Source organism: Myotis brandtii, unplaced genomic scaffold (genome assembly GCF_000412655.1).
Source record: "Myotis brandtii unplaced genomic scaffold, ASM41265v1 scaffold48, whole genome shotgun sequence".
Taxonomy (NCBI): Eukaryota; Metazoa; Chordata; class Mammalia; order Chiroptera; family Vespertilionidae; genus Myotis; species Myotis brandtii.
The window spans coordinates 2,575,765-2,590,010 of NW_005368341.1; the positions used below are offsets into that span (position 1 = coordinate 2,575,765).

Sequence of the window (14,246 nt, forward strand, 5' to 3'; positions counted from 1 at the left end):
ACAACGATGTAGTGGTAACAAAATCATACAAATTGAAGTTACAGAAAAGATATTAACAAACTCCAATAAGCTTCCCTCAAGTTAATTCATCTTGCCAATGTTTTAAGCAGTCAACAACAACCTATGCTAATCTGATTGTCAAATATAAAAGTCAAGAATTTATAGATTTAAAGTGGCCAAATTTATCATTTCCAAAGACAGACTTTGTAAGCAAGAGCAAAGATCTTGGGAGTGGTTTTGGCAGGCTGACACTTCACCTATAAGGACCACTAGACAAGTCCTCCCTAACAAGCATGAAAGGTCCATTAATCAATGCCCCAAATCTTCATTATGTAGCAGATCCCCCTCTCTGCTTTTTCCGTTATAGCCCATCAAAGCAGTAGTATGAAGGTTGGCATTTGGTGGCAAAATCCCAAATCACTGTTCAAAGAGTTAAGGAGCCAGGACTCCTGGGAGGAAAAGGTCTCAGACACTGCATCTAACCAACCTACTTCACTGACTAAGAATTGAAGTTGAAGAGAAGCTTAGCAACTTGGTCTAGATCAGACACTTGGTGAGCAGAGGAATCCAGCAAAAATATACTCTCTACTACATCATCTGGCCTAGTAATTCAAATGAAAATAAAGTTGGGAGAAAGGCACTTTACAAAATCTTCTTCCTAAAAGGTATCATGCATTGGGTGATAAACACATCAAAAAATTAAACTTACCATTTAATTAACATAAGAAGGATAATAATCCAACTTCACCTTCCAGTAAATCAGCAATTTGAAAGGGTATTATATTAAGAAAAACAAAGAACCTCACAATCGTCTGACAAAATTATATTCTCATAAACTATTATAATGGGAGAAATTAATATCTTCAAACAGAGTCTCAGCATCATAGATATAAAGGAAAAAGCAAGATTTTTAGACAAATACATGTTCAAACCAGTAGCCCACACCTTTTCTGGGGGCGGGGGTAGAGGGGAATATGACTAACTGATATAATGACATTGACAGGTTGATCAAGAGAAAAGTTTGGGCCATGTGACTTCCAATGGGAGGGGAAAAATAACCTCCAAATCACCTTACCCTTCTTCTTGCTGAAAAGTCCCCTGGGTGAGAGAGCAGATATTTTGACAAATTGTGATCAGATATGATGCTCTATGATCAACTAATTAAGGAATTTGAAGCCTAAATGAACCAAGGCAGGAAAGTACCAACATATCTCCTAAAGATCATCTTCAATAGATTACTCCACTGTATTAGTGCCTTATAAAATAGTTCTTCTATTAAGCAAAACTTCCCTTGAGTGAATATGTTGCTTCCTCACACCAACCTCACTGTCATTTAAAATATAGGATACACTCATTATAGACTAATTGGAAATCAGAACATTGGAAAGAATGATTTAACTTACCTATCTATCATCCCAAAGGCAACTACGCTTAATGTTTTCATGTATTACACCATCTTTTTCTGCAGTTTTCACATAGCAGCAATTATACTGTATATGTAATTGTGTACCTTATATTTTTAATTAAAATTATGAAACCAAGAGTCTACATTTTATTGAAAAATATAACTCACTTATGAAAGTGAAAAATATTCCATTGAGTGGATCGCGATCTTTCTGCACATATAACTTCTTGTGGATTTAAAAGATTATTTTCTTAGAACAGAATCCTAAAAATGGAATTACTGTCAAAGTATATTAACATCTTTATGGTTCTTGATACTTACTGCCAAAATGCTTTCCAAAAGGGGTTGTACCATTTTAAATTGCCTTCAATATCAATACCCATTATACTTGTATTTGGACTATGATATATTATGAGAATAATCAGTTTCATAATCATCGTTATAGCCCCTAAACTTTAATTTCATAAACTTATATACCATGTTATACTGAAAAATTCTTAAAAATCAAAATCCTAGCATCCAGTAGATGAATGTTTGCTATTAATACTATTCTTGAAAATCACTCCCCCCAATCTCTTTACCTATATGCAACCCCAATTCTTTTCCACACAGAACTCAGTTTTAACTGAGAGAATCTTACTCCCCTTTTAAAGGAGTGGCAACCAAAGTCTACATCATCTGGCACTCACAAAGCTCATGGATATTTTCATGCATTTGAATGACTATCTGAAATAAAAGCAACAAGGAAATTAGGCCCTCTAGGGTCTGAAGGCTCTGTTAAAAGACATAAAAGAAGTATGAAAACACATTAGAGGAAAAATGAATGTTTCACTAATATGTACATTCCATACCTTTTTTTCTAAATCAACTTTTCCCTAAATTACTGAACTATGAATTCCACATGTAACTGAACTATTCACAAATACACAAATAAAACATATCAAATACTATGTACTAGATTGAGAAGTGTGGTTGAAATGACAATAAACAAGTACCCAAAATGCTTATTTAATTTTCCAGGGATTCTAATATTATGCACTTAATTTTAGCAAATATTTTGCTGTTGTTGCTACTACCTTAACTACCGTTTTTGTAACTGCTGTCTATTAAATTTCCTAGTACATATTGGCTGTAAGACTGTTTTAGGTCTTCATTAAGAAATTATATTAAATATGCAATAAACTACTTTGGTTAACAGAAGTTGGGGGGATATTAGTGTCACAGTTTATTCTTATAAGTAATTTTTGTGTCTTCTGTCAGTATAACCACAAGAGGATCTCAATACGACCAGCTGATAATAATCTTTATAAATCCTACTTTGCAGCTCTACCATCTGTTAGTTATTATTTTATACATGGCTCCATATGCATATGTGAATTAGTTGTCACTCAAGACAAATATACAAATGGAATTGTGGTTTTGTGGGGAGATTTTTATTGGCTTGTTTTTGTATTTTGCTATTTTAGGCCAGAGAACTAAATAAATAAACATATTTCTCAGTCTTGGAGACTAAAAATAAGTGCAAATTAAGAAATAATTTTAGTAGTGCAAGTAAAAGAAATTTAAGTTCAACAAATACAATCTAAAAGTATGTGTTAAGATGTTTTGTAGAACTGTGCACCTCAAACCTATATAATTTTGTTAACCACTGTCACACCAGTAAATTCAATTAAAAGGGGAAAAATTAAAAATAAGTAAAAGTATATGTTAAAATAGTAGTCATCAATATTGGATATAATTATATTAAAAACCTGAAATTTACATATTCGTAGCTCTCAAAATACACCTACAAAACCAAACATGAACAGGTCCACTAGTAAATTAGTAGCTAATATGGTTCTCGTATTCACAATATAAAACACACTTTAGATGAGAAAAGAATGACTAATGACTTGCTTACTTGTAATGTTTATTCCCTGAGGAGATGAGTCACAATGGCACAGACTGAAAGCGGACCTCCCGTGAATGTGTGGGTTTGTCCCCCTGGAGCCCCACGTCACAGGCGCCCAGACTAGCAGAGGCACTAAGTAGCTACAGTGCCATCACAACTCACTCCCAACATTCACCCAGAAAGGCAATAAGAAAAAACAAACAAAAACAGAACGAGGTGGCTCGTCCTCCGATTGCATAATTAGTCCCAAATTATAACTTTTTTCCTCCAAGTACTAGTACTAGAGTCTAATGACTAATTTTAGTAAGCCCAAACACGGGATTGCAGGAGCTTACACTGGCTATACACCCAAAATATGGTGAATTCTGTTCAAAATTACCAATGGCTCTTAAAATGCAGACTAAAGCACAATTTGAGAGAAACTGTATGTGATGACTAAATTAGTTCAGTGTTTCCCTACGTTATCCTATTTTAGATGGTAATACTTTGGGATCATATAGGGAACACTAAAGCAAAAACAGTAGTAACTAATTTAAGTCATCATTGAGAAAAACTGCAAGGGGGAGTGAAGAAGAGACAAACTGAGAAATAATTTTCTGGAATGAAAGCTGCACTATTTTTAGTTTCACAAAGTAAAAAGTCCCACTCAGTACCCAATGCAAATAAATATGCTGCTTTTCATAGTCTTTGGTGTAAAGGTATTAAAATATCTCATAATTCAACTCTGTAAAAATTAACGTATTTGATGCCTAAACTAGATCTCCTTTTTTCAAATTATATTCCACCTAGATGTTAGAATTTCCATGATGTCGGTGAGAGAGCTGTACTTGGAGAGGGAACACAGTTTTGAAGTATACCTGGTCTGCAAAGTGTAAGGGAAAATATCACAGACTACTTAACAAAATATTTTAACTTCCATTAAAAAAAACTACAGTGTAGCGCAGACACATTATATTTCTTTAACCCTTTATTATCTGTCATCGAAGAGGAAGTTACATACCATGATTTGCTTCTGTGTTTTTCAAATGTTCTTAATGAAGAATTTTATTTCACAAAAATCTATCTTAGTAATATAAAAATTGATTGTATAAATAATAAAAAATTGTCATGATTCAAAATACATCATGCTTGAAGCCTTTCTTCACTCTCAGTAATGATATCTCTTCCTCCTTTGAAATATCAGTTATTTTATTCCACATTATATTATAGTGACTTGTAGAGTTTTCTAATTATCCATAGATAGAAAATGTCTGCTTCCATAAGTGGGAGTCACAGAGCCTTATATATCTCTATGTCCTCTCCACCCCATGTCTAACAATTCCCTGAAAATAGTAAGCAATCTACATGTGTATCTGAATTCTCCAAAAACCTTATTTTGTTAAACTAAAAGCCACCTTCAAAGGGTCCTTAGAAAAAATGAGTTCTATTTTGACAACTAAGAGTGTTAGTTTTAAGCCTTACAGAATCCATACTAATTTACCACATATGTTCTCATACTAAATAATATTTCAACATTTCTTGTATAGCCATTAAAAATTAAAACAATGAGAATCTTTCCTGCTAGGTACAAGAATCACTTCTTAATCAGATGTATATCTTTAAAAAAAAAAAACTAACTGAAATCATTACACTTTTCCTTGCTGGTGTTGTAAGAGTACCCAAAATAGTGTAAATCAACAGATTTTTTAAATGGGTAACGCCTAAGAAATATAATTATTGTTTACAGAGAGGAAAAAACAATTGTGTGTTTAAAATAGAAGGTGGAAACAGAATTTAAGGAAGAGATCTGCTCATAAGACAGCACTTGCAGGGGGCCACTTATTTGTTCATTTATCCACCCAGAAATCATTGGCAGGGACTGTGTCACACCACAGGCGGAACAGTTCCTTCGTGGCTGAGGCTATGAGCTAATAAAGGTGTACTCTCCACCTTCCAGACAGCACGAGCAAGCGGTAACAGGACCTTGTAGTCAGTCATCTCTGGCTGAGGGAGCAGGGAAAAGAGCTCACAAAGGAGGTGCCATTTGAACAGGGTTTTAGGGTTAAGCTTTATTCTGCAGATTTCAATACATTTGGGGGGTCAGAAGTAACACAACTTGCTAGGTTTGGGTACGAAACTGCTTGTCTAACAACAGTTTGGCGAACAGATGAGGACCTAGTTGGAGTATGAGGAAGCAGATTTGGAAGATATTTGAGAGATAGCATCAACAGGACTTGATGATAGATTTGATGAGTCAAAATGGTCATTTTAGGCCTTGAACTTGGCAGACAGTTGATGACATTAAGTAAAATATAGATTGCCAGTTAATGTGTATTTATTGTGCACCTTCTATGTACAGACACTGTTTACGGCACAGGAGGTCTGTTTTCATTGTATTCAGGGGAGGCGGACAGTAAACAAATGACTAATCTGAGACGGTGATAAACAGGCTGGAGAAAAGAGGGTTATGTGAGAGTGACAGGCGTGAAGACCTGGATAAGGAGGCAGCCTAGCGAAGCTGTGATAAAGAAGGGAGAGCAAATGCAGAGGCTGGGGTGGGAAAGAGCTTAGGTGGTCAAGGGACAGAAAGGCAGCTGGGGATGGGGTGGGGCTTGCAGGGTGCAGAGGAAAATGAGACTGCAGCGCACACGGAACTCCGTGCAGCCACAGTCTGCAGCTCAGCCAGCAGGAAGGATGTGATCTGGTTTATATTTCTGTCTGTTGTATGGAGAATGGACTTAAGGGGGAAGAATGAAGGCAGAGAGTCCTGGAGAAAGTGGAGGCTTAGACTTGGTTCTAACAGTACCATGTTGAGAAGGGGTCAGATGTCAGATTCTGGGCATAGAGGGCGAGGTGACAGGCTTCCTGATGGACTGGCTGTGGAGTGTGAGGGAAAGACAGGAACCTCAGGGGTTTGGATTCTAACCCACTATGGGGAGGATGGTGATATTCAACAGAGTTAGTGGGAAGTTAAGCAGACAGAAGCTCAGGGTGGCAGGGCCAAGAATCAACCGTTCTTCTCTGGTCAAGTAAAGGCTGAATGGTAGAAACTTGTAAGGGAAACAGTAAGTAGGCAGTTGGACATAGTGTAGAGTTCAGGAGATAGGTCTAGATGCAGATAGACTTTGGCAGTCATCAGCCTCTAACTAAAAATATTTTTATTTTATTTAATTTATTTTTCATTGTTAATCCTCATCCAAGGATATTTTCCCATTGATTTATAGAGAGAGTGGAAGGGAGGGGGAGAGATAGAGAGAAAAAAACATCGATGTGAGAGAGACACATCCATTGGTTGCCTCCAGCATGTGCCTCGACAGGAGCTGGGGATCTAGCCTGCAACCAAGGTATGTGCCCTTGACCGGAATGGAATCTGCAAACCTTCAGTCCATGGCTGGTGCTCTAACCAATGAAAAAAACAGGCCAGGGCTACATAGATATTACACCATGAGACTGGATAAGATTTACCTTGACTGGTCAAGGGAGACTGTGGGATGGGGCGATGGTGGGGAACATGCAGCAATGTTTTTGTTTTGGGGTCTTTAAAGGAGAGGAATGAATTCCATTTTAGACACTGAAGGTTGAGGTAAATGATTATTTGGCTTTTCTGTGGCAAATCACACACAGACTCTAAAGGACTTTATTATTAGCCTCTTGTACTGGATTTACCCCTGTGGTCTCATTTGCAGTCTCCCCATTACTTTTTGCTACATAAGTAAGCTCTCTGATAGCAAACACTACCCTCTGAATGTCCAGCCGCCACTCAAATAAAAGGCACTTCTGAAATACCTCTTACAGCATGAGTATACAAATCCACTCTTTAAGAACTGGTTGTATAATAGACTAGAAAACAGCACAATAATGAGCATGGGAGGATCATAATCTCAAAAGTTTCTTCCCTTAAGAGTTATTAACCTTGGAATTCTTTCCATCAATGAATCAACTTTGAAAGATAACCAAGTACTTCAGACATTCCCAGTGAATCACATAACTAAGCAATTAAACTCAATAATTATGGATGATTTCTAAACCATTCTGGTGGTTTTTTCCCAAAGTTCAAATACACCAACCTTTATTTCCCATCAAAGATGCTACTTATGGTCAGCAGTCACAAAATGTTTGAATACATGAAAGAGATCAAGCTACTTCAATGTATAGAGGGAACGTATTTCTTTGTCCTTGTATCTGTGTTTTTTCACCACTGTATACTCCTTATACGGTGCCTTGAAGACAGTCAGTGCTTAATAAATATTTGTACACATGAATGAAAAACTAATGCAGTTTTATGGGAAAGACGACACTTTTCTTCCTCTGCATAAATTTCCTCCCTACATCTCTCTTTAAATAAGTTCTTCTTGATTATAAAACATTCATTCATTATGGAAAATCTGAATATAAAAAATAAAAATATCTCTTCTTAAAACACATATTACTGGCTACTTACAATTCATGATTATATTCATTCATGCATTCGTTCAACAAATCTTGACTGTCTACTCTGTGCTAGGCTTTGGGGATATGGAGATGAAGCAAACAGGCCAGGCCCCTGACCCCACTCCACTGTATACAGCAATACTCTTATGCGCTACAGTGGAATGTAAGTAGAGGTATGTCACCATGTAGAAAGTTTCCAAACTCATGGATATCCCTTCCGCCCTAAAAATTAACATTCCCCCTAAGTCTTAAACATTATTTCGGTGATTAAATAAAATTAGTACATTTTTACATAGTACACCAAAGTGTCCTGATGACATTTTCAAGAACTCTCAAGGAGCAAATAGCTTTTTCATGTGGAAAAGAACAAATACCCTAGTCTTTCTACAGAACAACGTCAAGGACTGCATTCTGATGCTGGAAATGGTAATGTAATACAGTTCCCAATAGGTTATTTTCAAACCTTCCCCTATAGGTTCACACATTATCTATTTATTCAAATGTATTAGAAAATAACCACTCAGTTAAAAATAGTTCAGATGTTTTAACCTGAATGTTCTATTTCTCTTTTTTCAGCAGGAAGTTTCTATTTCCAACACAAGGAAAGCTTAGCGCTTGGGAAGTCATGCTTTATTGTCATCCCTGACTTAGAGCAGATGACTTGTTTCTTGGTACCTAGACACCAGTCTGCATAGCAAGAGTAGAAGTGATTGTTCATCCTCAGAGAAATATATAGTCACCGTGACTCGTTCAGATTCGCCCCGAAAGGACTCATAGGGAGTTTCACTTACCGGTTGGTCGCCTTCTACTTCTGAAGTTGTACCTCTTGCTGCCATTCTCTGCTCATTTTCTGTCTCTCCTAAGAAGCAAAAGAAAAACAAAATAGAAAACTTTATCATCTCATTGAGGCCAAATTGTCTTCTATTTCTTTGAAATATCTTTTGATATTATATGTTTCACATTATGGAATCAACTACTATTTCCTTTGTTAAAAGTAAATAAGTGAATTTTTAAGAATAGTAATTTTATTGAGGTCTCAGATATCAAATACACACACACATACATAAATACACACGCATACATACAATGTAAATCAGAAATATATCCTGTTATATAAAGGTTTACACTGGACAAATGAAGTGAATTCACATTTTGAAAATCAAGTCATATTTCAAATAAACTAGGAAAGTTGATAATTTAAAGATAAGACAAATTATTTTCAAATTAAAAGTCTTTATAATATAACTGTCCTCCAAATTAGTTTTTTATAAGGTTTATGCTTTATAAGGTTTTGTATATCTGTGGATTTGCCTCTAAGTAGATACATATATTTGCATGTAATAATTAACCAAATGTTGAACAATCTTTACAGCAGGAAAGAATAACGAGCAAATTCATAAACTGGCCCTCAGTTATACTTTGACTCCTAAGGCTGTGCCTGGGTGAGTTATGCTACTAAAGGAAGTTGGTGACTAGGCTGGCTCCAAGGACACAGGACAAACACAAACATAGGTAAGTATGAGCATAATCTAATTTGTTAATGGCCGATTTTTATTTATTATCACTAATGATCCGTGATTAACACAGGGCAAGTAAAGAAACAATTAGCCTATTTCTTTCAAGCATAATGAGGGGTTAACTTAGTCATTTGTAAATTGCTTGTCCCATAAAATTAAGCCAGCTCAGGAATGTCCACAACAGGTTAATTACAAAATTCATAGAAGATGACTTGGCTGATACTAAAGGTTAGGAATTTGTTAATAGAAGGAAGGACACAGGTCTTGATTGGAGATAAAGTATGAAAGTAAGAAAGGCTGAGGTTAACTTTTCCCTATGAAATACAAAAGTTGAGTTTACCAAGGAAGAAAGAACCTTGTGTAAATTTTAAAGGATTAAATAAAATTCTGTTAAATTCTAAAATCATGAAGCAATAATTAAATTGGTAGTTTATTTACTTAAGACAGTTATTTTACTTAGGATAAAGGAACTCCCCAAAGTGTTTAAAATCCAAGCACATTAATACATACTCCAGCCTAAAAGCTTTGTTCTCAGCTATATGTAACATAAATAGCTGGCCAGGACAGAGCACATAATAGGTGTTTAATAAACACTAGCTGAATTAGTGAACTTCTCTTTATGGTTTCTAGTCTATAAAACTATGACAAAGTAATACTAAATGGTATGTAATAAAAACTGTATTTCAGCATCCAGTTAGTCTCTTTCTTCTAAAACATATTTGTGAAACCTAAAAGGCAAATTTATGAAATACCATTATAATGTATTATTACCAGTGATCCATAATTGGGGCATAACTTATTAGGTTTTAAAAACAATTAATGATTTTTTTTAAAAATCATATTAAAACAAAAGCATTAGGAACTTTTGGGTTACATCTATAAGATAATACAGTTAACCATTTGCAGCAATATGGATGGACCTTGAGAACATTATGCTAAGTGAAATCAATCAGAAAAAGCTAAGAACTGTATGATTTCACTCATATGTTGGATACAAAACTGAAACTCGAGAACACAGACAGCAGTGTGGTAAATGCCAGAGGGAAGTAGGTGGGGGAGAAGGGGGTCCTAATATGAGGTGACAGGAGAAGATTTGACTTTGGGTTATGGGCACATGGTACAATATACAGATCTTGTAACATAGAAACCCACACCTGAAACCTACATGTTCATGTTGACCAATGTCACCCCAATCAATTTAATGAATATTTATATGAAAAAGATAATAGTTTTAATTGAAAATTAAATCAACCTACTTTTGGGACCTAGGCTATCACTAAACTATTTTGATTTTTAAGTGTTTAAACCATTTATTTGCTTATAAAGAAGAGTCTTATTTTCAGAAACCCGCTTCTCTCTGGAAGTTAGGGATAAGCAGATCCCAGGCAGCAATACCAATGAACAAGGAGTTCAGTTTGCTTGGCTATGGGCGGAGAGCATGGCAGCATGAATAGCCAAGGTAATGTACAATGAGGTCAGGGTGTGTTTCATAACGCCCATGCATGATGCTAGGAAAATACAAATCACCGGAAATGAAAGCTTTGTTGCCTTTTAGGTTAAAAAAACCTCAAGAACGATTTTTTTTTTTTTTTTTTTTTTTTTTTTTTTTTTAACCTCAAGAACGATTTTTTTTTTTTAACCTTTCAAAATGATTACTACTCCATCCCACAGCCACACGAACACTTTATTGGGCTAAAATCATTTGGCTAAAAGCATTCAATGTGCTTCCTTTGCCACTTTCTGATTTCAAGGTGTGTATCTATACAAGACTTTCCCTGGTTCTCCTACAGCCTCAATAGCCAGAACGGCTATCACCAGTGTTCCCAGCATCACACAGCACATCTGCCTGGAAGCGACTCTAGAATCACTAATGACTGAAATGCCATGTCTGGCGATGACTCAGATAGAACAATAACTGATTACAAGGAAAAATGCCTTTTGCAAGAGTCTCTATAAACAAAGGCACAAAAGGAAAACTACACAAACAGCAGAAAAGAAAAGTCACAAAGAAATAAAGTTTTAAAGTTTTATTCCTCCCACTGACGAATTATTCTGTCATGGTAAAAATTCAGTTATTTTGTCCATTTTTTTATAACCCACATGAAAGTTAGGCACTTTTATAAAAGAAAGATGCATGTGACAAATGTGAAATAAGGTACTTTAGTTTTCAAACATCAGTTAGCTCTAATTTACATGCTGGATAGATTCAAAATTTTCATTGGCAAATCAGCTGCTTCAAAAGAACAAAACCCACCACCATCTCACAGTACTTCATATTTCATAAAGCCTTCTGGATCCCACCACACTGAATTCTTGCTCTGGTTCAGTAAAACGTTCTCCCCACCCCAAGCCCCCAGATTACTGGTGAGTGAGCCCTCAGGGCCAGAGCACTCGGTGAAATGCCCAGATCTCCCAGGTAGAAGGCAGTCTCGGTAGGACCAGAACCCGGTGTCGCCATCTCTGGGGATTCTGTGGAAGGTTCTGAGGGATGGGCTGAGGTGGGGAAGCACCTCTCTGAGTTAGGGAGCAGGGTGTGAGGAGAAGAGCTAGGGCTCCTGCTCTCTGAAGACAGGATCCTGGGCTGGTCCAACGCCCTGGGCCCCTAGACCAGTGATGGCAAACCTTTTGAGATCGGCCTGTCAGCATTTTGAAAAACCCTAATTTAACTCTGGTGCCGTGTCACATGTAGAATTTTTTTGATCTTTGCAACCATAGTAAAACAAAGATTTATATTTTTGATATTTATTTTATATATTTAAATGCCATTTAACAAAGAAAAATCAACCAAAAAAATGAGTTCGCATGTCACCTCTGACACGTGTGTCATAGGTTCGCCATCACTGCTAGATCCTTCTCTCTATTCCTTTGTTCTGCCGCAGGCCCCACAGATTATCTGTTCTCATCCCTTTCCAATGATGATTGTAAATACTTCTAACCAGGGCAAGCCGCTGTCCTTCTTCCAGTCCTTCAGAGCAAGCACAGTCCCCTGGATACTTTTCTAGAAGTTTGTAAGGCGAGAAAATTTCCTAAGAGGCAAAATCCCTCTTATACTACAGGGTGCCATTTTCTTGGTTTAAAAAAATACAGTTTTTATTTAGAGTGAGTAAATGATAGAGGCTACGTATACATACTAATGAAGCTCTTTCAGGACTTAAAGAACTGAAGTGAAATTCATCTATATTTTAGATTAGGGGTTGGCTACTGTTTTCTGTAAACAGCTGGAGAGAAAACATTTTAGGTTTATGGGCCACACTTTCTTGGCTGCAACTTTTTGACTCTACCATTGTAGCTGAGAGCAGCCACAGACAATATATAAACCAATGAGGGAGGCTGTGTCCCAATAAAATTGTATTTATAAAGACCACTGCCAGGCTGTAATTTCCTGATCCCGTATTAGAGAATATATGTACTCCACCTTTTCAGATAAAAGGCTGAATTGTGTTTGAATTCCATAAGGAGATGAGGAAGGGACAGTCATTAGACTCTCATCATGATCCCTTCTACTGGGTGAATTGAGTTGAGAAGAGAGATGGCAGTGAAGAGTGAGCACTTAGGGATAAGGGAAGATGGAAAAGAGAGAAATCCCCAGTGATGAGAAGGGAACCCACATGCCTATTTGGGTCACCTAGAACAAACTTGTTTGGGTGGGGGCCTTGGTAGTGAGGGGGGGTTTGGCACCAGGCCTCCCTTTACTCCAGTCCTGGGGTTGGTGATTTGGGAGGACTTGGCTATGTGGTTCTGCCCCTCCCTTTTCCCCTTGTCTTGAGAATGGGAAGACCACAGAGAACACATGGCTCCCTCCGCTCTGACCTTCCACAGGGACTTCCTCTCACGTGGGAAGCCTGCCCCGGCCCAGCATATCCTGCAACTGGATGGAGCTCAATCTAATTCTGGGTTTCAGATTAGGAAACCTATTTGCTCCTTTTAGAAGCCACGTTCTTCAACACCAGCTTTATTGGCAATAAAAATGAGAATGTGGTTTTTTGTATGTGTGGGGTTTTTTTTTTTCTTTTCTTCTGAAAGTGGACATATCTTATCTGGGAAAGAGGCATGCTAATACTGGAACATCCTAGAGCCCAACAGGACTAGGAATGGACTGGTGTGGACAGGGTTGGGCCTGCCCGCGATGAAAAGATGTGAATACAGAAAACCTTTTCTTTCTTTTCTTGATTAGAGAAAAATTACCTAGAACTCGATATAGTCTACAAAACACAAGTTTCAAGGGGTTCACCTGGAAAAAATATTTCTATGGTCAAAAGTATGAGGAATACCTGTAGAATGTGTTCCCTTTTAGCTGTTTTCCAATTTACTTTAACATATTAAAGGCTCTGAGAAATTGTTTAGTAAAGAAGTTTAATTTTTTTCACAATGACTGTGGAGCCATTATATTCACTGAATACCTATTAAACATATTGCAGAGGTCTATGAACACACCATGGATGATGGTGATATAACATTTCCAAAGTTAAAATTGATTATGACATACTAGAGGCCCGGTGCATGAATTCATGCATGGGTGGGGTTCCTCGGCCTGGCCTGCGATCAGGCTGATCAGGACCAATCCAGACGGCTGACTGGAGGGGGGAGGAGGGTGGGAGGGAGAGAAGGATCATGGGAGGTTGGGGAGCACACTAACCACCAGGGGGCAGCTCCTGCATTGTGCGTCTGCCCCCTGGTGGTCAGTGCACATCATAGCTACTGTCCAGTCGTCAGGGCTTAATGGTCGCTTAGGCTTTTATATATATATAGATATTTTTACCTGACCCTTCAGAAAACCCTCCACATGGCCAAATTTGTTACTTAGCTTTTGAACATTCGTTTTACACAATACTAACCCACACTCACTTTCCTTTAGATGATTCTTTTCACAACGCCCTGTTCATCCATTCAGTTGCATTTGGGGCAGACTAACATTATGTGACTGCATTCTACTACATACTTCTGATGCCAGAATAGTTGATCATCTACAGCAAGGAAAAGGATAGCCAAACACCTTGAAGACAAGAGAAAACTCCAGTGCTCA

The 14,246-nt window shown here is 37.3% G+C and overlaps 1 protein-coding gene across 12 annotated transcripts in view; it reads right to left on the reverse strand.

The window, feature by feature from the left end:
• UMAD1 (UBAP1-MVB12-associated (UMA) domain containing 1) overlaps positions 1–14,246 on the reverse strand; it is a 187,547-nt gene that overhangs the window by 49,827 nt on the left and 123,474 nt on the right. For all 12 annotated transcript variants that reach the window (XM_014547574.1, XM_014547572.1, XM_014547580.1 and 9 more), the window contains one exon: positions 8,498–8,565. In XM_014547574.1, the coding sequence (XP_014403060.1) occupies positions 8,498–8,565 (68 nt within the window). The remainder of the gene's footprint in view (positions 1–8,497; positions 8,566–14,246) is intronic.